This window comes from Dysidea avara, chromosome 10 (genome assembly GCF_963678975.1).
Source record: "Dysidea avara chromosome 10, odDysAvar1.4, whole genome shotgun sequence".
Taxonomy (NCBI): domain Eukaryota; kingdom Metazoa; phylum Porifera; class Demospongiae; order Dictyoceratida; family Dysideidae; genus Dysidea; species Dysidea avara.
This window is the reverse complement of record NC_089281.1, coordinates 23,576,076-23,600,994: the sequence shown is the minus strand read 5'-3', so window position 1 is coordinate 23,600,994 and position 24,919 is coordinate 23,576,076. Positions and strand designations below refer to the sequence as shown.

The 24,919-nt window shown below is 37.2% G+C and overlaps 1 protein-coding gene across 2 annotated transcripts in view; it reads left to right on the top strand.

Moving 5' to 3' along the window:
* Window positions 1-24,919, top strand: part of LOC136237149 (uncharacterized) — a 70,725-nt gene that overhangs the window by 29,132 nt on the left and 16,674 nt on the right. For both annotated transcript variants that reach the window (XM_066027457.1, XM_066027456.1), the window contains 11 exons: window positions 13-86; window positions 136-224; window positions 3,226-3,351; window positions 3,443-3,563; window positions 3,612-3,751; window positions 18,211-18,321; window positions 18,668-18,753; window positions 19,329-19,402; window positions 21,251-21,428; window positions 21,684-21,956; window positions 24,501-24,595. In XM_066027457.1, coding sequence (XP_065883529.1) covers window positions 13-86; window positions 136-224; window positions 3,226-3,351; window positions 3,443-3,563; window positions 3,612-3,751; window positions 18,211-18,321; window positions 18,668-18,753; window positions 19,329-19,402; window positions 21,251-21,428; window positions 21,684-21,956; window positions 24,501-24,595 — 1,367 coding nt within the window. The remainder of the gene's footprint in view (window positions 1-12; window positions 87-135; window positions 225-3,225; window positions 3,352-3,442; window positions 3,564-3,611; window positions 3,752-18,210; window positions 18,322-18,667; window positions 18,754-19,328; window positions 19,403-21,250; window positions 21,429-21,683; window positions 21,957-24,500; window positions 24,596-24,919) is intronic.

Below are 24,919 nucleotides of genomic sequence, written 5' to 3'. Positions count from 1 at the left end.
ATGAATTTACAGGTAACATCGGTAGATATGTGACCAATGATGGTAGTATCTATCTCTCTCGTGATGGTGGCTTCACATGGCAAGAGGTACCATTTATCCATATTAAAACAATAACTATGTCACTGTATTTTCTAGTTATTTCAAAATACAACTTCTTATTTTCAATTTTTGGGTAATGGATCTGTAATTGTTAGTACAGATTCGAGATACAATGATACCTTCCTGTGAGCAATCTAGTAGTACTAATTGTGGAATAATGTAACATAAACCATATTGTTAGTCTGAATAGATTGAGTTGTTCAAATGAAAAACTGTAAAGTTTTGCAGGGTTTTGGCAATTTATTAGTTTGTTTATGCATTAAAGGGACTCTTGCTATACAAATCCACACGAATACAACCAAGCTATGGAAAAAGTGTGTGGTCTTCAAAAAGCCTGGATGAAAATAGTTGTGAAATCAAAAGTGGCGGCCATGGAATGGCTGCAGTGATGTTAATGCTTATAAAAGTTTGCATTAACATGCTACCACAATTAATTTCACAACTTTTCACTCAAGCTTTTGAAGGCCACACCCTCTTTGCAGCACAGCTTGGTTGTTTTGTGTGGATTTCATTTCTTTTCATACTTTGTACAGTTCCAAACCCAGCCATAGGTTAGCTTTGGGGTTTGTTTTTGCCCACATTTCTCTTATCTATAACCACAATTATGATCACTGAAGACAGAAATTATAATTGTATTGTGTTTTATTTGACTTATTGGTAATATTGTGGAGTACTGTATGAGCACACATTTTTGAGAAATTTTACATGCTCAAAATATTCTAGTGCAATTTAGAATTCAATTGGTAGCATAAACTTTTACCATTTTGTAGATTTGAGTTTGAAGTTTTATAAACTAGAAATTAAGTGAAGTGAACAAAAGATGTAGTAGTGGCACAGTGGTTAAGGATTTAGGCGTTCATTATGGAGGTCCTAGATTTGAACTCTGATAAGATTTTTGGTACTTTTTTATGCACTTTATTACTCCATGGTGACTGTTCTATTAGAGTATCTCTGCCCCATGATTTTACACTTTTTTTTTGTTTTTTTTGTTTTTTTGCTTTGTAACTCTGTAGCTGTTACTTCTTTGTTTTTCATACCATCAAAAGGCACTGCTAAGATGGCTAGCCTATGTACACATCAAATTTCAAGTTATTCCCGTAAACAGTTTACTCCATAGCCATGACTAACTTTTGATCTTTTTTGTGTTTTATGTGAATAAATGTTCTCATAATATAGCACCATGGATATTTATCATACTCATAACAAACTTAAAGTTTGTGACTTCACCTTTATATTCTCCCTGTCTGTACCAAATTTCAAGGCATTCAGATTACATGTTTGCATTTTACAGCAATTTTTGCAAAGTACATGAAACAAAACGCCTATGGAAAAACGAAGAAAAAATGAAATTTTAGTTGTCAGTAGGTATCTCACAAATAGCTGGAGTGATTTTGCAGTATGACCTACACTACCTGGCAAACAGCTATAATACAAAATAGTGTGCTTCGAGAAAGCAAAATGGAGATATATGCATGCATGAAAATCGTGTTTTCTTTCTTGCTGTCAATAATGCATGGTGTGGCGCACCTACTTTCTTGGCTGCACACCACACTGCTTGATGTCAAATCTCTTGTAATTGCTAACTATTGTATTTGCTGCATCAGTCACTTTAGGCCATGTCATTAGTAAATATTGTACAGAATACAGAATATTCTGTAATAGGAGATTGCAAGTCATTATTAAATGCCTCTGTCAAAAATTTAGTGCATATATAGCTTCACACAATTAGTTAGACATTGTATTACCATTACAACTTTTTTGACATGCACTATATGTATATCTATAGGTAAAGTGCATGCTTGTATGGTGTTGGGTATAAGGCCCTTAAGTGTTGCATTTACAAATCAGATACAAACCTCATGGGTGTATTATAACTTTTTTTGTGGTATGGGGTATGCACAGATCAAAGGTACCTATTTGTAACATGGAAAGAGCAAGAAAATAAGGCTAATATTGGCTACTGGTTAGTGCCGTGTACAACGAACAATTTTACTCACTAATAATGTCTTGATGGTTAGTTAATTCATTGTTAGCTGGTTTATTCATTGGTAGCTCGTTTCCCATGCATGAGCACGAGGTATATAACACTACCAATCACTCCAGCCATTGTACTGCTTCACATCATTAATACGGGTGTAGCTGAAGTGTCTAATATTCATTGTTGAGTGGTGCAGCACTACAATAATCTTGGTTAGCTTAATGGCAAATGAGTGGGTAGTATACAGATAGCAACTCAGCCCAGCAGTTGTGCTACTTCCCATTCATTCAGACTAGTGCAATGCTGTATGTTTATTCATTCCAGAGCGATTTACCTCCATACTGTATTAGCCAAATCCATTGTCTTGTATTGTGTATTTCAATACGTTTGTTGAAAGACTTAAAGATACACTGGTATAGTGGTATAAGATATACAAGTTTCAGAATTGCAGATAATCATGCAGTTAAATCCCTGATGCTGTCTGCAGGTTGTTATAATGAAACAATCTGACTGCTCTATTAGAGCATTTTATTAGAGTATATCGATCTTTTAGAGGCTTTTTCAGCCCCTTTCAGCCAGTACTCGTATAATGATGCCAGCTATCTATCATTCTTAGTATCTTAATTCTTTTTTCTAGCTAATCAAGAAGAGGCACGCCCTTTAATTGCACCGATTATTCTCATGGACATCCGATAATTCTAAAATTATGGCTGTAACCATCCTATTATTCCGGAACTATTCTCACGAAATTGGCTTGTATTGTTTGATGTCTTTGAACTAAATAGTGGCCAGACTGTGTGGCCAAAAGGAGGTACTTAGTCATGTTACAGTTAGTTGTAAACCATATTTGTAACACCAGCGGCAGCCTTTGATCTGGCCATGCATCATACTACAATTTGTAGCTATACTGTACATTATGTGCACCTTGTTGTATTTTAATACACTCACCTGATCATAATTATTATGAATTTACATTAAGTCATAGCAAACAGATATAGAAACTGGTTGTAGCATTTTACAGGCATACGTATGTAGCATCAGTGTCTCTTTATTGCAGACTTTAACTATAAATGTACATATCATTTCGTAGTGTAATTTCCAGACTTGTAATTTCAATAGATGATAGAATTAAATTTATCTGATATTAGACTTAGCTGTGATGAAGGAATTACCTGGCAGTCATACAGAATGATATCCAGCAACTGCTCACTTGTTTGTACAGTGATGGTCACTGGTGTTTATACAGAAATGACTACACATACCGAACTTGCTACGTGAGTAACATAGCATTATAAAAACCACTTATAAGTTGCAAGTGGAACTATGAAATAATAACTTGTTTGTTCATTGTATTTTGCCTTTTAGGTTTGTTGGAGTTGGAACTTTTCCATTTGAAGTTTTGATAGTGATTAATATTAACACTTCAAGATTAAATCTTACTAATTGTGGTGATAATGATTACACCACTTGGATACCAACTGATGGGGTTTGTAACTATGTGTGATTACATATAGTATACGTACGTATGCTATAGAGATTGGGTGACAGATGTGTATTGGGTGAAAGAATAGTTTATCGCAAGAGAAAACCAGGACGTTGTTGTCATACTGGATCCGACTACTGGAATCCGATTAGTGTTAGTACTTGTCAATGTAGCATTGAGGATTATGGATGGTAAGTAAAATGTATTATCAGTACACATTTTGTAGAGATGTATCAGAACACACAATAGTGTGTTGTGCAGCCAAGGACAACCAATGCATCTGGGCGTACAACAGACAATTGTGTATTACACAGGAACCATAAACAGAAATAGCCCATTTTTTCCATAAAACATCCTTTGGGGTGTATGTGGGATATCATCTATACCAAATTTGAGCTTAATCAGTCTACTCTTTAAGATATATGAAGTTTAACTTGTTAAACAAAGTTAACGGAGGGAGATAATTTGCGTTTATTTCGGCGGTGTAGCAACACATTGCAGCTAGCCAGCATTAGATAGGTACGTAGCACACCTGCATCACAATGCTGGATGTAGTATGGAACAGTAGATATTAATTGGAAAACACTACGAACGCATGCGCAGGAAAAATACCGCGTGTATGGGTCACTTCAAATGTGTAAGCAGGTGGAACAAAAGTCCCCTCCCATAGCCCACCCTTAAGACTAAGCAACTATGTCAGAAATTAGTACATAAACAACCAATTACATTACTGTTGCTAAACAAAAGGATTAAGAAGAGGGAATTAACATGATGGCATGGGATTATTCTAGCAGGGGAGGAAATGCACAGACATTAAAAGGGAGTCTTGTATGGTAGACTCAGTTATTGAAGGGAGTCTTGTGTGGTAGACTCAAGTCCAGTGTTTCCACATCCCAAGAGTAGCTTCTCAGTGCAGGGTTTCATTAGGATTGTTAGGAATCCCTGTGGCTTCAAAGTTGGGAACCCCCAGGTATTTCGCTTCCAAGCCTCATGCAATTGGGAGCCACAATTTGTGGCTGATCATATCAATGGTCATATTGTAAAAAATTGTATAGGAGAACCATGGAACCCTGCACAACTACCAAAACAACCACCATCATTGGACGGTGGTTGACAAGTGAACAATATCAGCTTGGAACAAAAGGCTGATTGTTTGTGGTTCTCTATTAAACGACCGACATTAAGTGCCTTTAAAGTTTTTTCATATTTTTTTCATCTTCTATTAGTTCCTTTTTCACCACTTTCAAAATTATCATAACTTGTGCAAGCCTCAGTGGACTTTTCAACATTTTGGAGGGTATAAAGATAATACTATAGCACACTTATATTCCAGTTTGTGTACCGATTAGTAGAAGTAGTACAAAGTTATAAGCAATTTTCAAAACTTTCAACTGCGATTTGTGGTCATGCGTGCAGGGTAACTACCGATAGGCTTACCATCATAGTGCAGACTTTTTTGTGATTTGAAAGTACTGAGCACATTATATGAAACAAAAATCAAACATGTGAAACAAGAGCAATCAAGATACTCTAATAGAACAGTCACCATGAAGTAAAGAATGTGCACAAACAATGTAAAAATTGTTCATGGTTTTGAACCAGGGACCTCCATACTTATAGTAGGGTAGTTTAGCATCAAATTTTGAAGAAATTGCTACACAGTGGATAAAAGCACCAATTTTCTGGAAGGTTTGTTGAAGCACTTGAACCATTTTTAGAAGGGGTGCTGCACCCCATTATTATTGGTCACTGCTGGTAGTACAAATCTAAATACTGTAATAGAGCAGTCAGCCATTAACAAATATATTGTATATGTCTCCTTTAATAAACTGTAGCTAATAATTTATCTGTAAAAACACACTAAGAACAGCCTAAAATGCTGTAACACACCTTCTATAATCTAAGGGGGAATATGACCCCAGACCCTAGAATAGCATCCGAATCTGCTGCATTACTGTGTAATTTCGTTTTTGAAATTACCCTATCCCCTCTCTATGGCTTGCTGCATGTTAACAGTATAGGGGTAAGGAAAGGAGTGCTTCCTTTGGCTTCTCTTAAGTTTCTTATACAGTGTACAGTAAATCTAATTTTTGACATGTTTTTCATCAACCTTGCAAGGACCATGACAATCTCATGGTAGCACAATAAATATTCTTTGATGATCTAGAAATCTATCATGCTGGGAGTCTAATTTGTAAGCATTTTTTGAGTTTTTAAAGTACATTCAACTAGTGCATGTCATGGATAGTGCTGTAATTGATTACAACCTCCTGGAGTTGGTCCACCCTGTTATGACTACACAGGCCACCATGCAGTTTTAGATGAAATGATATAGAGTGTCGCATGAATAGACAGTGTACAAGGCAACTCAAGATACAAAAACATCCTTGAGACTCAGCAAACAAATATATGTACCTGGTATGGAGGTACTTGAAATGCAAAGCAGAAAACAGACTGGCAAGTGTAGCAATCCAAGAAAGCTGTCTACATTCTAAACAGTTTTGTGCATTTTTCCCAGCACCTTTTAAAGTTTCCACCAATGTGAAAGATTTATCATTGTCTCTATGACAAGCTAGTTTAAAGATGCAAGGGTGGGAAAATGAACAAAAGGTGCTGGAAAAGATGTATAAAACCTAATTATGTGGGTTGAAAATAAAATGGCCATCAAGTAGCCTTAGTATATGGTATATCATACACTTGGAAGAAATGTACTTAGTTTTCCTATTTTAATTAGGCATTTAACATGTACAGACTTGTCAAATGAATTAGATAATTAGTACTGTAAGTTAACTTTTGCATGTATGCAATTTGCGTGTATGTCTTCTTTATGGGTCTAAAGTTAACAGTCATTTCCAAATTGGTGTGCATGAGTTATAGCTTGAGTCAAAATTTGTGTATTATTAATCAGTCCAAATGTCTGTTGGTGCATTAACCCAAGCGAGGTTGTAAACGTGCATCTTATACTGCATTTACACTTGCCTTATATCATGCACTGGCTTGGATCGGCACGACTCGTCTCGGTTTTCACTACAGTATAACCGCCCACCGAACTGAGCCGAGCCAAACCGAGCCAGCCTGCATAAAGCTGCCTTGCCAGTACAACTCGGTTTGGTTATCTATACTCAATGTGTCCACTAGATATTATATCAAACTATAGCTTAAATGGATAAAAGAACACTATATCGAATGGAATAATTCAACACTTCATAGCAGGATGAGCACACGATCATATTTACAGGTATCGACCACATCATATTAACGGCTGCTATAAGCCATTAACCATCCCTAGAGCACAACCGTGCTAATTCACCACTGCCTTTCTTCCCAACCACCCATTAACAGAGCCCTACTTTATGCCATTTTCCAGGCTAGCACACTTCATTATATTGGTGTAAACATGTGCCCATAAACGGGTTTCATAAACTGGGTTGCAAAACCGCACTAAGTGTAAACACAGTATTAAACATTAGTAGTAACTGCCTATTCATGCAAAAGTTAACTTACAGTACCATTTACTACGTAATATTGAATGTCAAATATTAAATAGGTGCATTTCATTCCATATTCAAGTGTATGATATACCATGAATGTACTATACTGGGGCTACTTGATGGCCAATTTGTTTTCAGCCCACACATAATTAGGTTTGGTGGGTACCCCTTCTAATATTGATAAGTATACACCATAAAGAACTTGTATATCAAAAATAATGCCCTATAACAATAGTTTTGCTAAACTACTGTACATCATATTTTATAGTTAAACCCTTTGCCACTGCTGTCAGTTGCTCATCTCATTAGTGTTTACCTTATAAATGAAAGTGTTAGTTTACTTATTATTTTATAGTAATATCTATCAATGGAAATTCTATGCGCAAGGTGCTCAGAAAAATGTGCACTCTATTAGAACACTATAAAAATAATGAATATTCAAATATAAATAAGCTATGTACCAAACATACGTAAGAGTCATGTGATCGAGATACTGTAGTAGAACAGTCAGTGATAGTGGGGATTTGTTGTCACGCCTACTGGTTAAGCAGCTTATGCTAACTAGCTAACTAGTTAGCACATGTCAGTGGTAAGAACATTCAGTCATGTCGTGGAAATCTGTTTCAATATCAAAGAGTTATAAGGTGAAAACCAACCATACATGCATGTAACATGTGAAAGGTAGAGAATCTTTGGGAGCAGAGGGTCTGGCTGTTTGGTAGTGAACGTTATACATTTCAAAAATTATACAGTATGGTAATACAAGAAATCCCTTGTGAAGTACTATGTGTGACTAGTTTGAGGAAAACCCATAATTTAAGTAAACTGGGTAAAAATACACATACCACCTAAAACTTTTATCACGTTTAAATCATTAATTTTTGTATGCAGTGAACCAGTTCAAAATCTAGACTATACACCATTGGATTTACCTGTTCATGAAAATAAAATCTTTGTTTCATGTTTGTATTAGAGGTGTACCAATAATAGACAAATTCCATAATAAGGCTTTATAACGTATAATAATAACCGTTGCCCTTAGCAACCTGAATTTCCCATGATTTTTAGGTGGTAATGTCTAAAGTAACTTCTCCAAAGTTTGAAAGGATAGCATATATATGTCATGAGATATGACATTTTGAAATTTGTGGTTTTCCCATACATATCTATGTGAGAGGGCTACAGTTGCCCCTTCTGGGAAATCACAAAAATAAGGTATTTCAACGTATGCAATAAAAATTCAAAAGTACATATATCTCAATATTACATGATTTGTAGGTATGAATGTCAACAATAATCCTTCCAAGTTTTAAATGGATAGTGTATATAGATCATAAGATATCACGTTCTTTAAATCCCATTATTTGTGTGATTTCTGAGAAGGGGCAACTGTTGCCCCTCTCATTGACAATTTATGGGAAAATTGCAACTTAGAAATGTCATATCTTATGACTTATATATGCTATCCTTTTAAAACTTGGAGAAGTGACTTAGGACATTAACACCTACAAATAATGTAAATGTTAGGTTGCTGGGGGCAACGGTTGATTTTTTTGTTATTATGAAATTTGTCTATTGAACCGGCTAAATATTGGCCACCGATATGGTGATTTTCACCAATATCAGTATTGGTACAGAACAGCAGGAGGACCAATATCGCTACCAATATTTATACAGCAGCAATAGTTAGTACATAAATGGATTATATGTAGGTTTTCTTCGTTATCCATTTTGGCTCTTTAGTGTCAGTGGCTTATTTTCACTCTACAACAAGCGTTAGCAAAGCCATATAAGTACATGCGATTCTAGTGTTTGTTGCTGGAAAGCTTATCTAATCCAAAACAGCCAAGCTGTAAAAAAACAGTGCGGCCCTCAAAAAGGCTATGGTGAAAAAAGATGTGAAATCCAAGGTGGCGGCCAAGAAATGGCTGTGATGGTAGGTTAATGGTAAAAATTTTAATAACGACAATTCAGGTGAATTTTTGTGCCGCTTGGTCTTGGCAAAAATTCACCTAAATTGCCGTTATTAAAATTTTTACCATTAACCTACCATCACAGCCATTTCTTGGCCGCCACCTTGGATTTCACATCTTTTTTCACCATATCCTTTTTGAGGGCCGCACTGTTTTTTTACAGCTTGGCTGTTTTGGATTAGATTTCATTTTTTTTTGTATTTGTATACCACCAGCCGGCTTTGGGACTTTTTTAACCTGTCTTTTTTTCTTTACCACAGGAAGAAGAAAAGATGAAGCAGATGTACTTTAAATATTTCTGATTTTATCAGTAAATGTACAAATTATATATATAATACATATATTTATTACAGAACTCTCCATGTTCTTTGTAACTGAACACTCTACAAGGTGACTTCTTCTTGATGCCCTCTCTACAGGGTGAATTGTTAGTAGCTGAATAATCTACAAGGTAACTTCTTCTAGCTGATCTCTCTACAGGGTGATTTGTTTGTAGCTGAACTATCTACAAGGTAACTTCTTCTAGCTGATCTCTCTACAGGGTGGTTTGTTTGTAGCTGAATTCTGTGCAGGTGATTTGTTTGCAGCTGAGCTCTTTACAGAATGGTTTATTTGTAGCTGAACTCTCTACAAGGTAACTTCTTCTAACTAATCTTTCTACAGGGCAATTTGTTTGTGGCTGAATTTTCTACAGGGTGATTTCTTTGAAGCTGAACTCTCTACAAGGTAACTTCTTCTAGCTGATCTTTCTACAGGGAGATTTGTTTGTAGCTGAACTCTCTACAGGTGATTTGTTTGCAGCTGAACTCTCTACATGATGGTTCTTTGTAGCTGAACTCTCTACAAGGTGACTTCTTCTAGCTGATCTTTCTATAGGGAGATTTGTTTGCAGCTGAACTCTCAACATGATGGTTTCTTTGTAACTGAACTCTCTACAAGGTGACTTCTTCTAGCTGATCTTTCTACAGGGTGATTTGTTTGTAGCTGAATTCTCTACAAGGAAACTTCTTCTAGCTGATCTCTCTACAGGAAGATTTGTTTGTAGTTGAACTCTCTACAGGTGATTTGTTTGCAGCTGAACTCTCAACATGATGGTTTCTTTGTAACTGAACTCTCTACAAGGTGACTTCTTCTAGCTGATCTTTCTACAGGGTGATTTGTTTGTAGCTGAACCCTCTACAAAGAAACTTCTTCTAGCTGATCTCTCTACAGGGAGATTTGTTTGTAGCTGAACTCTCTACAGGTGATTTGTTTGCAGCTGAACTCTCTACATGATGGTTCTTTGTAGCTGAACTCTCTACCAGGTGACTTCTTCTAGCTGATCTTTCTACAGGGAGATTTGTTTGTAGCTGAATTCTCTACAAGGAAACTTCTTCTAGCTGATCTCTCTACAGGGAGATTTGTTTATAGCTGAACTCTCTACAGGTGATTTGTTTGCAGCTGAACTCTCTACATGATGGTTTCTTTGTAGCTGAACTCTCTACAAGGTAATTTCTTTTAGTTGATGTCTCTACAAGGTCACTAGTTTGTAGCTGAACTCTCTACGTTATGATTTCTTTGTAACTGAACTCTCTACAAGGTGACTTCTTCTAGCTGATCTTTCTACAGGGTGATTTGTTTGTAGCTGAACCCTCTACAAAGAAACTTCTTCTAGCTGATCTCTCTACAGGGAGATTTGTTTGTAGCTGAACTCTCTACAGGTGATTTGTTTGCAGCTGAACTCTCTACATGATGGTTCTTTGTAGCTGAACTCTCTACCAGGTGACTTCTTCTAGCTGATCTTTCTACAGGGAGATTTGTTTGTAGCTGAATTCTCTACAAGGAAACTTCTTCTAGCTGATCTCTCTACAGGGAGATTTGTTTATAGCTGAACTCTCTACAGGTGATTTGTTTACAGCTGAACTCTCTACATGATGGTTTCTTTGTAGCTGAACTCTCTACAAGGTAATTTCTTTTAGCTGATGTCTCTACAAGGTCACTAGTTTGTAGCTGAACTCTCTACATTATAATGTCTTTGTAACTGAACTCTCTACAAGGTGACTCCTTCTAGCTGATCTTTCTACAGGGTGATTTGTTTGTAGCTGAACCCTCTACAAAGAAACTTCTTCTAGCTGATCTCTCTACAGGGAGATTTGTTTGTAGCTGAACTCTCTACAGGTGATTTGTTTGCAGCTGAACTCTCTACATGATGGTTTCTTTGTAGCTGAACTCTCTACAAGGTAATTTCTTTTAGCTGATGTCTCTACAAGGTCACTAGTTTGTAGCTGAACTCTCTACATTATAATGTCTTTGTAACTGAACTCTCTACAAGGTGACTCCTTCTAGCTGATCTTTCTACAGGGTGATTTGTTTGTAGCTGAACCCTCTACAAAGAAACTTCTTCTAGCTGATCTCTCTACAGGGAGATTTGTTTGTAGCTGAACTCTCTACAGGTGATTTGTTTGCAGCTGAACTCTCTACATGATAGTTTCTTTGTAGCAGAACTCTCTACAAGGTAACTGATGTCTCTACAAGATCACTAGTTTGTAGCTGAACTCTCTATATGGTGGTTTCTTTGTAACTGAACTCTCTACAAGGTGACTTCTTCTAGCTGATCTTTCTACAGGGTAATTTGTTTGTAGCTGAACTCTCTACAAGGAAACTTCTTCTAACTAATCTCTCTAGAGGGAGATTTGTTTGTAGCTGAACTGTCTACAGGTGATTTGTTTGCAGCTGAACTGTCTACAGAGGTATGTTCCTGAACCATTGTTGGTAGGTTTCAAAAAGTAGGTTTACTAAAACCTGCCAAAGATGGCTTGTGAACATACCTGGAGCGAGGCTCTACATGATGGTTTCTTTGTAGTTGAACTCTGTACAAGGTAATTTATTTTAGCTGATGTCTCTACAAGGCTACTAGTTTGTAGCTGAACTCTCTACATGATGGTTTCTTTGTAACTGAACTCTCTACAAGGTGACTCCTTCTAGCTGATCTTTCTACAGGGTGATTTGTTTGTAGCTGAACTCTCTACAAGGAAACTTCTTCTAACTGATCTCTCTACAGGGAGATTTGTTTGTAGCTGAACTCTCTACAGGTGATTTGTTTGCAGCTGAACTCTCTACATGATGGTTTCTTTGTAGCTGAACTCTCTACAAGGTAACTTCTTCTATTGTCTACAGGGCGATTTGTTTGTAGTTGAACTCTCTACATGGTAGTTTCTTTGTAGTTGAACTCTACAAGGTGATTTCTTCTAGCTGAACTATCCCTTTCCATAGTTGCATGAACTCCCTATAAGGTAACTTTTTCTAGCTGATCTCTCTACAGGGTGAATTGTTTGTAGCTGATCTCTCTACAGGGTGACTTGTTTCTAGCTGATCTCTATACAGGTTGCTTGTTTCTAGCTGATCTCTTGAATTCTCTTCAGGGTGACTGCTCTATTAGGATGACTGCTCTATTAGAGTATCTCGATCTCGCACTTGCTGCACCAAGTTGGATTTCGTGTTATAACTCCGTGGCTTTAAGTCTGATTCTTCTACACCATTGAAGAGCCTTTCTAAGATGATTACTCCATCTATACAGCGATTTTCAAAGCATTCCCCTTAGCGGTTTATCTGATAGGCGTGGCAAGCAGTCGTTTTTTATTCGCTAATCTCGATTGCGTAATTGTTACACACTGTTGGTTTTTTTGTTGTATCTTCCTGGTTTTTAGCTCGATTTCTTTCAAACCACAAAAGGTTTGAGGTTCAATAGTTAACCTAATTACCCACCGATTTTCAGCTTCTTCCCATACGCGGTTTATCCTGTAGGCATGACAACATATTGGTGTTATTTTTCGTGAATAATCGATCATAACTCTTTTCCTGTTTATCGTATCCTAGCCAAAGTTGGTACAGAGATGTGCCTTTATACCCCCCTTCTGTGTGGCAAATTTCAAGGCAATCGGATATGGCGTTCACGTTTTATAGCAGTTTTTGTAAGTGTGCGAAAAGAGGAAGAAAAATAAGAAGAAAAAAAACGAAGAAACTAAGCCAATTTTTGAAGTCGCATATCTCAGGAACGCGTGAAGCGATTTTGCTCTAATTTAGAATGTGGAGTACTGAAGGTGGAGGGAGTGTCCACAGCAAAAATCGTCTTGTTTCATCAAGGCAGCACAGAGCTATGGAGGTGCGAAAATTGCGTTTTCTTTCTTCCTGTCAATATACTACGGGTGTTGCGCGCCGGCTTCTTGGGCCGCACGACACACTACCATGTGTCTTGATCACAGTCTTTACAGATGAAGCAGTTATAGAGTACCTTCAGGATAACCAAGGAAACTTGCTGTACCAGCTTAGACTATTAGATGCACCCAGAAATATTTTAGTGCATACTTCCATGAAGCCTTAAACAGATATTTCTGCATTACTCCACATTTTAATGGCTTCTGAGTAAGCTGGATTGCACAACAAAAACCCAAAGCTCAGGCAGACTATAGTGTTATTGTAGGGTTGGTAAATGTACACTTTTGTTTGCTTAAAACTATAATGCAAATATCGGATCAACTATCAATTATTGGCTTCTTTTGGTGGCATCAATATCAGTTATCAGTACATGCCTAAAAATCCATATCGGTACACCTCTAGTTTCTACAGCAAAAAGCAGGTGAGTTATGGGTGCTTATTTACAATGCATAGAAATATTATACTGTCATCATTCTGTTGCAATGGCCTTCTTCTTCGTGCACATGGAGGAATTATGAAAATCACTATACCTTGATAAATTTTTGCACTTAATTAATTAATCGTATCTCATGACTGAAGCAAGTTACAAAGATGTAATCTGTTCACCATGAACTGGTAATTCCATCAAGGCCATATTATTGCTATAAAAATTGAATTTCTTGTACTATAACTCTGTTATAAAACACCCCCCGAATTACCACCAAATTTGTAGAGGCTCCAATCTACTGCTTCTAAACTGCTATAATTTACAAACCATACAAGATAATCCTGTAAAACTAAATAACAAATTACTCACTATAGAACAAGGAATTCAATTATTGAGTTGTTGTTCACACAACGGCAACCACAAAGCCATTATATAACTTTAAGGTGCAAAAATCGGCCTATATGAAACCACACTTCACATCTTACAACTTATAAGTCTAGTATAACACAATAAGCATCGCTAACCTGTTGAAAGTTGAAGCGATAATTTCCAAGTCTGGTTTTTAGGAATTTGAACAAGTGTGCATGCGCACATACGCACGAAGTCACTAACTCGAGGCGTAAAAAAGTAGCAGCATGCCACTCTAACCTATACAATCCCTTTCCTTGCTGTTTCTCTTCATTAGTAGTGCCATTGCCACTTCAAAGGATTGTCTACAATGCTTGTTATCAACATCCTGAAAGTAGGCGATAACATCATTTAATCGTGCGATAGTGTGCGAGAGACCGGTTATCCCAGTTCCTGTTCACTTAAGAGTGTGGCCGCTACAGGATAAGCGTAGGAGCTACTAAAACGCTTAACTGAAGTTACAGAGTGCTTAGAATATGATACTATGGGCATTTATATATCGAAACCGCCATATGGCAGTTGTGACGGTGAGAGGATTGAACTCAGGCTGTCCACTCCTTTATTACTATAGATGCAATAATGCTCTGCCAGTCATGTGTAGTACTGATTATGAAAGTTTGTACTTTACTGCAAAAAAAAAATATATATATATATTATATAGTTATACAACGGCCACGAGTGCTCTGCCTGATATAAACGCACGAGCCTGAGGGCCGTTAGGCCCGAAGGCAAGTGCGTTTATACAGGCAGAGCACGAGTGCACGTTGTATAACTGTTATGTACCACTCACCTAATAGGTGGGGAGAGTCTCACAAGACAGCTGTAACACTTATAAAGGCCAGGTTTCTAACATTGATTGTGGGTAACCAAGCCGGACGTTGCGATGACGTTCCCCCTGCAGTACTGCAGCCACCTGAGATATTGAAAGCTAGTACGCTATGGGTTATATCACTAACCTGCACTCGCTGTTTGACTCTCATCATGTAGTGCTCAGCATGCCAGCGTGATCACTCAATCGCCATATAGACTAAGCGCCAGACTAATCACCATAGTGATTCTCTCGAGCAAAAAAAGTTGCTAAATAGATGTTTTAAGTAAACAAAACTGACCTAACTACTAAATGATGCTAGTCTAATTCTTACTATTCACACTGGCTAAACTCGAATCAGGTGGCATGACAAAACTGGTTACCACAATCGAACGTAAAGGTTAGTATTATTTAGAATATATTTGTTTTATTGAGTCATTGTCGAAGTGGGCTACAGTTTAATCTGGGCTAAGATGGCACCAGACTAGTAAGGTGTATAAGTACGTTTATATATATATGTAGACTAGAGTTGTGGCCACCCGTGTTGGATTTTTCGATCGCCATTGGCTGCTTGTAAACATTATACGTATTGGTGACGTTATGGCCCACAATCGACCTTTACATGTCAGGCTATAAAAGAATTCGAGTGATCTGTGAAGTGTCTTTCCACCTATTAGGTGAGGTGTCGTAGTGGTCTTCGCCACCGGCACTTGTGCTATGCTGCACAAAACCGCAGCCAGTGCAATATCTGTATATTGCACTGTGGTCGGTGCATTATAACTTATAATGCACTCGTTGTGGTCTAAAAAACTGCAACCAGTGCGTTATAAGTTATAATGCACTCGCTGCAGTCTGCAGCAGTGCAATATACAAATTATGGCACTGGCGGTGCCTTTAAACTGCCCACGCAGAGTGGTACATACATATATATATATATGTATTAGATAAAGCACTGCTGCAAGTGCTATACGGGAAATATAGCACGAAAAGAGTGGGCGAGAGACAAATATAGCACGAGGCGAAACCGAGTGCTATATTTCATCTCAAGACCACTCTTTGAGTGCTATATTTCCCGTATAGCACGAGCGAAAGGCAGTGCTTTATCTGGCATAGAGAACTGTCAACTTGAGGTACACACAAGACACACGAAACAATTAGAAACTCACGGAGGAGTGTTATCATCGGTAGAATAGGCATTGCACCTGTGTTTAGCCTGCGTTGCACTGTGCTGCACCTTCAATAGTCGTTTTGTGAGTCTAGTCCGTCTTCTCAATACGTAAAGTTTTTGATTGTGGTATTTTAATAAGCATATTTCCGTGATATTCCTAGGACTCGTCCGTTTATGTGAGTAAAACGTACTAAGAATGTTCACTGTTGCTGACCACAAGAAACCATCATTGAAATCTTCAAGTGTGTCTATAAATAAAATCCAGTGGTTTGGCTCTTACTGATTGGGTTGACTGGTCAGCCAGCCCAGTCAGGCTATCAGCCTACACTGGCTTGGTTGATTGGTTGTACTGACCAGAATGAGTGATTACTCACTATCAGCCTACAAAAATAGACCTGGCAGTTCTTTAACTACCTGATATAGAACTGTGGTCTATTAAAGTGTTCTATAACTGCCCAATATAGAAAACTTGCACCTTTATGGCGAATATAGAACACTTTTTTGCTTTGATCCTCCCACGCAAAGTTCTATGAAGAACTTCACATGGGAGGATCAAAGCAAAAAAAGTGTTCTATATCTGCCATACAAGCACAAGTGTTCTATATTGGGTAGTTATAGAACACCTTATAGACCCACAGTTCTATATCAGATAGTTATAGAACTGCCAGGCATATTTGCAGGCTAATAGCCTGAGTGATCACCGCACTCTTGGCCAGTATATACAACCAGTCAACTAAGCCAGTCTAGGCTGATAGCCTGTATTGTGCTGGCTGACCAGTCAGCCCAACCAGTAAGAGGAGAACCGCTGGATTTAATTTATAAACACACTTTAAGGTTTTAAGGATGGTTGCTTGTGGTCAGCAGCAGTGAACGTTATTACTACATTTTGTTTACACAAATGGACAAGTCCTACAAATATCACGGAAATACGTTTATTACAGTACCACAATCAAAAACTTTTAGTTGTTGAGAAGACAGACTATACTCACAAAACGACTAATGTAGGTGCAGCACAGTGCAACAGAGGTGAAACACACAGGTGCAATTAATGTCTATTTTACCAATGATAACACTACTCTGTGAGCATCTAATTGTTTCATGTGTCTTGTGTGTATTTGAAGTTGGCAGTTCTCTATACCAGATAAAGCACTGCCTTCCCTCATGCTGTACCGGAAATGTAGCACTCTAAGAGTGGTCTCGAGATAAAATATAGCACTTGGTTTCGCCTCGCGCTATATTTGTCTCTCGCCCACTCTTTTCGTGCTATATTTCCTGTACAGCACTCACGGCAGTGCTTTATCTAGTACACACACACACACACACACACACACACACACACACACACACACACACACACACACACACACACACACACACACACACACACACACACACACATCCATATATAATCAATCAGAAGCTAATTAACCTCACAGCACCTTCATAACATCTTTGTAGTATTGGTTACATAAAATGAAAGCCCAAATGTGTCTTCAATGCAACCCAAAATGCCTCCAAACCTTACACCATTTTTTTTACTGGAATTTCTACTGACTAACTAACACCACTGGTTTCAGACATGCATGACTCAATAGCAATATATGGGCTTGATTTTCATTGTTAGTTGGCTCTTCAGTTGGTGTACATGTTTTTGGCATACTACAGTAGGTAGAATGCGTGCACATGGACTTACCTTCAGTTTTTCCTCCCTTTTGTGTCCTGTTTCTTTTCAATAATTGTAGTGCATGATGTCAACTGGTGAGTAGCATGTCAATGGCTTCTTGCATTGCCTATCATATAAGAATAAAGTGGGATTTGCCTGTAATTATTTTATCATGTCTCTAACAGTTGAAGTAAGCAGATTGATTCAATAAGCTTATGCATTGTTCTCCATTTGCAGGGCTAGCAAAATTATATAGTCATAAAAGCTAAGCAAAACAACTGCTTTTACAGTATAGCGTCATATGCTTGGCGTCTTTCTTTTCTTTGATGTGGTGTTATAGAAGTTCAATTATGTACAAAGAAGGTAAACAGGTGCAATGAAACCATCTAATAGGGATCGTTATTAAGTACCATGAAGGTTTGTACTTTCCCATATTGTGTCAATCTTTTAGAGATGCCATTTTGCTACTATCAAGCACTGTAAAGATAATCACTGTGAGTACATAATATTTCTTCTAGTGATTTAGGGTTTAGACGTTCTACTAGTTCACTGTGTGTTCCAGTGAGCTATTATCCAAATACTATACCCAAAAGTTGTGCTACTGATGATCACTATACTGTATCCAGTGGGTGAGGATTAATGTTTGTATGTATGTGTAAAAATTGATATATGTATATATAACATCGTGTATATGTGTGCATGTGTGTGTGTGTGTGTGTGTGTGTGTGTGTGTGTGTGTGTGTGTGTGTGTGTGTGTGTGTGTGTGTGTGTACATGCGTGTGCATGCATGCGTGCGTGTGTGTGTGTGCATGTGTGTGTGTATGAAAGTGATATGTGTATGTGTGTGGGTGTAGTGTGTGTGAGTGTGGATGTAGTGTGTTGTGTGTGTGTGCAGTGTGTTGTATGTGTGCAGTGTGCATGTACATACAAGTTATGTGTGTGTTGAATTTTAAGGCAGCAATTTCTCTTCATTAGGTACCGTCGTATTGCTGGTGATACATGTCAAAAGAGTGCAGACAGCAACTTTGATTCTCGTGTTACTCTGGCATGCCCTGATAGAAGTATAAAATTATACATATGCTTAATTATCTCTGTATGGTATCATTGTACTAACTAAACATTTGCAAAATATTATGTAGTACATGGGTCAAACCTGTAGGCAGGAAGTTTGGATGAACCTACCATTGGAAAACTTCACTGTAAAATCTATACTTACTAAAGATTCAATACTCTAATAAAACAGTTCATTACATACTCTAATGTAACAGTCAGTTATTTTGGTACAATATATATATGTACAAACCATGTAACCAATAATGAGTGCTGAAATGGCATGCAGTCTTTTAGTATGTATATATTTGCATGGAAGGCCATAATATTTAGATGTGCTTTAAAAGAGTTTAGTTTTTCTGGAAATTTGACTCTGCCCTTAAAAATTCTTGTATGGGCCTGGCTACATACAGATTGGGTGAGCAGAAAAAGACTCAAAATACTCAAGCAAGGTTTGTTTGGTATCTAATGGATGCATGTAGCATTAGATTATGATGCATAATTAGAAATCAATGCAGATTTATTTTCATTCATAAAAAATACTCCATTTGAACTGACTATCATGTTTCTATGTTTTAATTGGCAGCATTTGATCTGCAGTTAACTGCTGATCCATCAACAACTACTGTCAACACTTCCATAATATTTTCAGTCACATCAGTAAGCATCTGAGCAATGAATGTACATCATGTTAAATTCCTAATTGGAAATGCACAAATAAATGCTGAGCAAAACATCTGCATACTGTATTAGATGAAAAAATAAAGAATTGCTGGAAAAATATATCATACAGTTCGATAGTACTGTATAGTAGGGACTACAAAAGAGTAGGTATAGCCCACGAAATAACATCACCCGACAGCCAGCCTCAGTTTCCCCTGACGATGATGAGGCAGTATTGGTTAGCCCAAACAAGCTTTCAGATTGACCTGAATGCTTTCAGCAAGTTGCTATGGAATTTTTTAAAATATTTATTTAATGGAATTTCCACTAACTGCCTGACTGACTGATGCCTCCAGACAAGTGTAACTCGATAATGGCTAAGGCTATGGGCTTGATTTTTTCACTGTTCGACATCGCTTTGGCCCAAGAGGTGCCTTTTGGCATGCTGCAGTACGTACAATGCATCCTTCATGCACTTACCAGTGTCCTTCTTTGTGTCCCATTCATCTTTGCTGACAGTGAAAAGTGTCAATTTGGTGGTAGCACTTGATGGCTTCCCTTCGTAAAGGAAATTGTCCATATTTTTCATAGTGATTGCAGAGGTACTTTTCAAACAGTTCTTGATTCGTACTGCTGTGTAACAGGTTGAACATAGCCGACAACGAAGTGCAATGGATGCTTCACTTTTCAGATGATAATTGATATAGCTGGGGCATGTGGCACCATTTCTTTATTTCGGTATGTGTGGATTACAGAGGTACTTTTCAAACAGTTTTTGATTCGAAATGCTGTGTAACAGGTTGAACATAGCTGACAACAAAGCATAATGGATACTTCACTTTTCAGTTGATAATTGATATAGCTGGGGCACGTGGCACCATTTCAGATGCAGTATACATGGGTTGCAGTCATAATGATTTTTTACAAAAAAAGTTAACAAACAAGTACACAAAATCAGCTGGAGTAGTACACAAAATCAGCTGGAGTAGTACACCATAGTAAAACAATAAGAATAGTTATATCCCTATATACTGTGCATTTCCATTATGGTATCTTGAGCACAGTAGGGATATAACACTTCTTATTGTTTTACTGTAATTTAATATCATGCACTACTCCAGCTTGTTTCAGTACTTTTTATCTATGTGCTATGGTCCCTACTCTAGTTGAAAATTCCAAATTTTTTGGTGTACTTGTACATATTAGTTGCATGTATGGCTCTATCAGTCAATGTGTTCACATCAAGATTCGGAATGTTGTTTTTATTTGGCAGTTTGGTAACTTCAGCTGACGTTACTGTCAGTTTGAAAGCTCTGCATAATAGCATTGTAAGGGCATGTAATCATATCATTATGCCTTAAGATATATATGGTTTACAACTGAAGTAGTAACTCATTTTACAACCAACATTGTGTTTCATGTTGAATAATACCAATTAGGTATGCTGCCAGCTGGTGTTTTTGTAGTAAGGTTAGAGAAATCCCACATTCTGTTTATTACTACAAGTTTCAAGCATACAGTTATTGCAATGAATCAATCAGTCACTCTGCTGTAATCTAGTTCAGTTAATAAGAATCTCACATATTTGTTAGCATACATGTACTTGTATCATATTTTCCTGGTTATTGTGCATACAACTATGCACATTTAGTAGCAGCCACCAAACATTTTAGTTGGTTCAATATGTAGACATGCATTCAATATGTAGACATTGATCTTAATTGTACTAGTGATGTATTGATGGTGTTAATGTGTTCGTCTTCCACTAAACTGTACTGTCAAGATATGTGTATATATACATCACATTATGAAACAAAATTGCTGACACTAGTTGCTGTTTTTCAGAATGAAAATGGTTTCTATTACTTTACATTTGGAGATAATAATGATTCATCAAATGCTGTGCGGACTGTTTCCGAGACTGTCACTCATTCCTACAGTGCTCCTGGTTACTATACTGTCAGAGTACTTGCTTCGACTATTGCTGGAAATGCTAGTACAGAAATTGTTGTACTTATTGAAAGTACGTGTGTTATGTATAAAGCAAATTACATACGTACGTACATGCTGCATGGTAAATCTATGATGACCTACATATGACTTTAAAATGATCTACCAATCAATTCAAAACTTAACCTCTGTGTATAGTGTTGTTTCATAACTTGTGAGTGTTAATATAGAATAACTAATCACCATCTATTTACATCTATTATGAACGAGTAGCTAATTTTGCTATATATTTTTGGCTGGTGTGAAAATTATGTGAAATATATTCTAGATACAATCACTAGTGTAGAAGTTGAGATATTTCCTGATCTTGATTCTGCTTTTGTTAAGTTGTTCATTGCTACTACTCAGTATCAGGCCAAAGGGGAATACTACAATCCAGTGACATACAAATGGTTTTTCTCTCTCCATTACATTAATGAAATTGTTGTCTACACTACATCTCCATTACTAAATTACACATTCGAAGAACAAGGATATTATCAATACAATCTTATGGTTTACAATGAAATTAGTAGTGTTCAAACAGGTGGATCTTTTACAGGTTAGTAGAAATTACCTTTAGTGATATATTATATACTGTTACATATTGTCATGCAATATGGCAATACTTTATATGTAATGGAGGCTATGAAAAGATGCATTTCCTACTAAAAGTACTCATTGAAAACCAGCTTCACCTTCCTCTCATGATAGCTTGGCAGTGCATGCTGCGCCAAAGAAAAGAATGATTTCAAAAATATTATAGAAGTAATTGTGCAACTAAACATGTGCCCTGATTATTAATTACTAAAAGGTCAAAGGGCCATTCTGCATTGTTTTCAGCCGTGTCCCAGCATTACAAATGAAGAGAAGCACCTTTGCAATCAACCCACCCACTATGAAATAGTGATGCACCGATACCACTTTTTCACTACCGATCCGATACCGATACATTTGAGGCCAGAAATGGCCGATACCGATACTTTACTCCACAGGCATTTCTCACAAGAAACAGCTAGTGATTTAGCTTACTAAACTCATTTGCTAATCCCATCAACTGCAATTTGCTGGTTTTGTGGCTATCAATTATGGGCTAAAGATAAGTTAATGGTTTCAATGAATCTTATTTCGTGGCTTATTTCATTTTCCACTGTACTAATAATGCTAGCAACTGGCTTCTTTTAAGGAATTCATGGCTTATATCAGCTTTTTGCTCAACTCCATTCAATGCACTATGTACGCCACCATCTTGATAAGTAATTAAATGGCGTCATTTAAAGTATTGGTTGGTATCGGGCATTTATAGCTTTACCGATACAAGTCCGATACCACCAAAATAGGGCCGATACCGATACTAGTATCGGTATCGGCGCATCACTACTATGAAACACATACAATTCTTGTGATGGAATCCATGCCATGCTACCTGCAAATCAACACCTATGAAGTAGTGAAGAAAGAAATTGGGACAAAGTACCATATTTATCATGGGCTCAAATAAACACTGGATCCTAAATGAAGACCCTGGGGGTGCTACCTTATTGTAAGGGTGAGTACGAGATTACAATAGCTTAACCCTTAAACCCGCATAATCCAGAAAACTGGATTTGATAAAAAACGAATTGAAAACGCACAATACTTTTGCCAATCTACATAGGCGGTTACAAACAAGCATATCTCATGAAGCATTTATCTGATCGCTTCGAAAACAGATTTTATTAATTGGCAAAAAGTAAGCTATCTGCCAGTATATAAACTTTCAACATACAAGCAAGGAACTCACCCACCGTGATGTGCTGAATCATTTTCAGTCCTTCCACATTCCTATCGCTACTGTGCTCGTCCGACAGTGACGTTCTCACGTGATATTTATATATCAACTGAATTGCCATCATGTGAGGAGTAACATGACACCAAGCAAAAAAGTCCATGCAATGAAGTACGGCCAAGTTATTGCCCTTTGTACATCGTTATGTGAAGAAGGAAGACGGAGAGATAGTTCTTGTACTCTTCCAAAGTGAAGCGAGTATCTCTGGGTTGGATGAATGTGACGAAGTATGAGACCATTTAAACCAAAATTTAATGGTGAGTAAGGTGGTATTTGTCATTTTTTAGATATCTTTAACTGTTTTTATGTTATAGAGTTTAGTTTTACAAGGAATGCATGCGATCCAGTTTACTGGATTATGCGTTTTCAGTGCTTGCATTTTATAAAACAGTTGCGGGTTTAAGGGTTAATTTGTAGAACAAAGCTTACTACAACTAATGAAACCCATGACTTGTTACAAGGATGTCACCAGCAGCTGCTACAAGGAGCAATAAGATGTTTCAGCTGTTTCACAAGTGGATTATAAAATGCCTTTTTGCTATTTGCAACAGCTGCAATGCATGCATCATGGACGTACTGTATTTATATCTGTGTATCCATACGGACGGCCAGAAATTTATGTCATGTCAAAGTAAAATAGTGAAAAAAATCCATCCCAAGGCCTTTATAACCATAGTTGTATCTGCTTGGCTAAAGGCATTAGTTATTTAATTAAAAAGTAGAAAATTCAGATAACTAACTATGTTTTGAATTTCATAGAAACTTGTTGGCAGTGTTTGGAGTTGCTCTGAAAGTATGTTTGGGTTTGTTTACGTCTAATCAATACTGCCGAGTTGGAGTGAAGGAAGGTAAGGTGGTTTGATGGTTTTAGGTGATATTTTTAATAGGAAACCCCAAGCCTTCATGATCTTACTATATTGTTCTTTGCATGGGAGGATCAAAGTGCCAACAAGTGTATTGATTTCTACTTTCCTCATTACTTTATGGTATTGTAAGTAGAGCCACTTCATCTTGGTTAGTTGTTTCATGGGAAGAGTATAGGGTTTGTGGGTCTGCATACAAATAAAAGAAATCAGGACAAAATGAGTTACGTAAACAGCAGTTAAATACATTGAAACAATACAATGTTTGTGCTCAGAGTTTCTAATGGTATTTTATTTATGAAAATTTATTTTGATTTTTCAATCTATGGAAGAGGCGAGTCAGTCGGGCCCGTGAAACAGCTAATAAAGTTTACATGGCCTAAGTATAGCTATATGCTTTTATTTCATTATACAGTTGCTGATGATATTAGTGACAGAGTTGAGATTATAGGACCAGATAGTGCAGCTCTTCATACAACAGTTGCATATTATTTGCACATTGACTATTATGTAAGCAAAACTTGTATGTTTGTATGGGTGCATATGTAATTGAAAATGTACAACAGTTATGATTATATCAGCTAAATATATTATTTCTATGGCCATTTTTTGTATGGATACATATTGGAGTGGATTTGTAAAATGGCAGACACACACAAATAATAGAAACATGTTTTTCAACACCGTTTCAAAGTTGAGTTATTGTACTTTCAGGAGGGGGGAGGGGCTCGGATTACATTGCCATTGCATGGTACATTGCTACAAGCAGTTGGAATTAGCCACCTAGCTAAGCATTCGTATAGTTAGCTATTTGGTATAGCACAATCAGCGCAA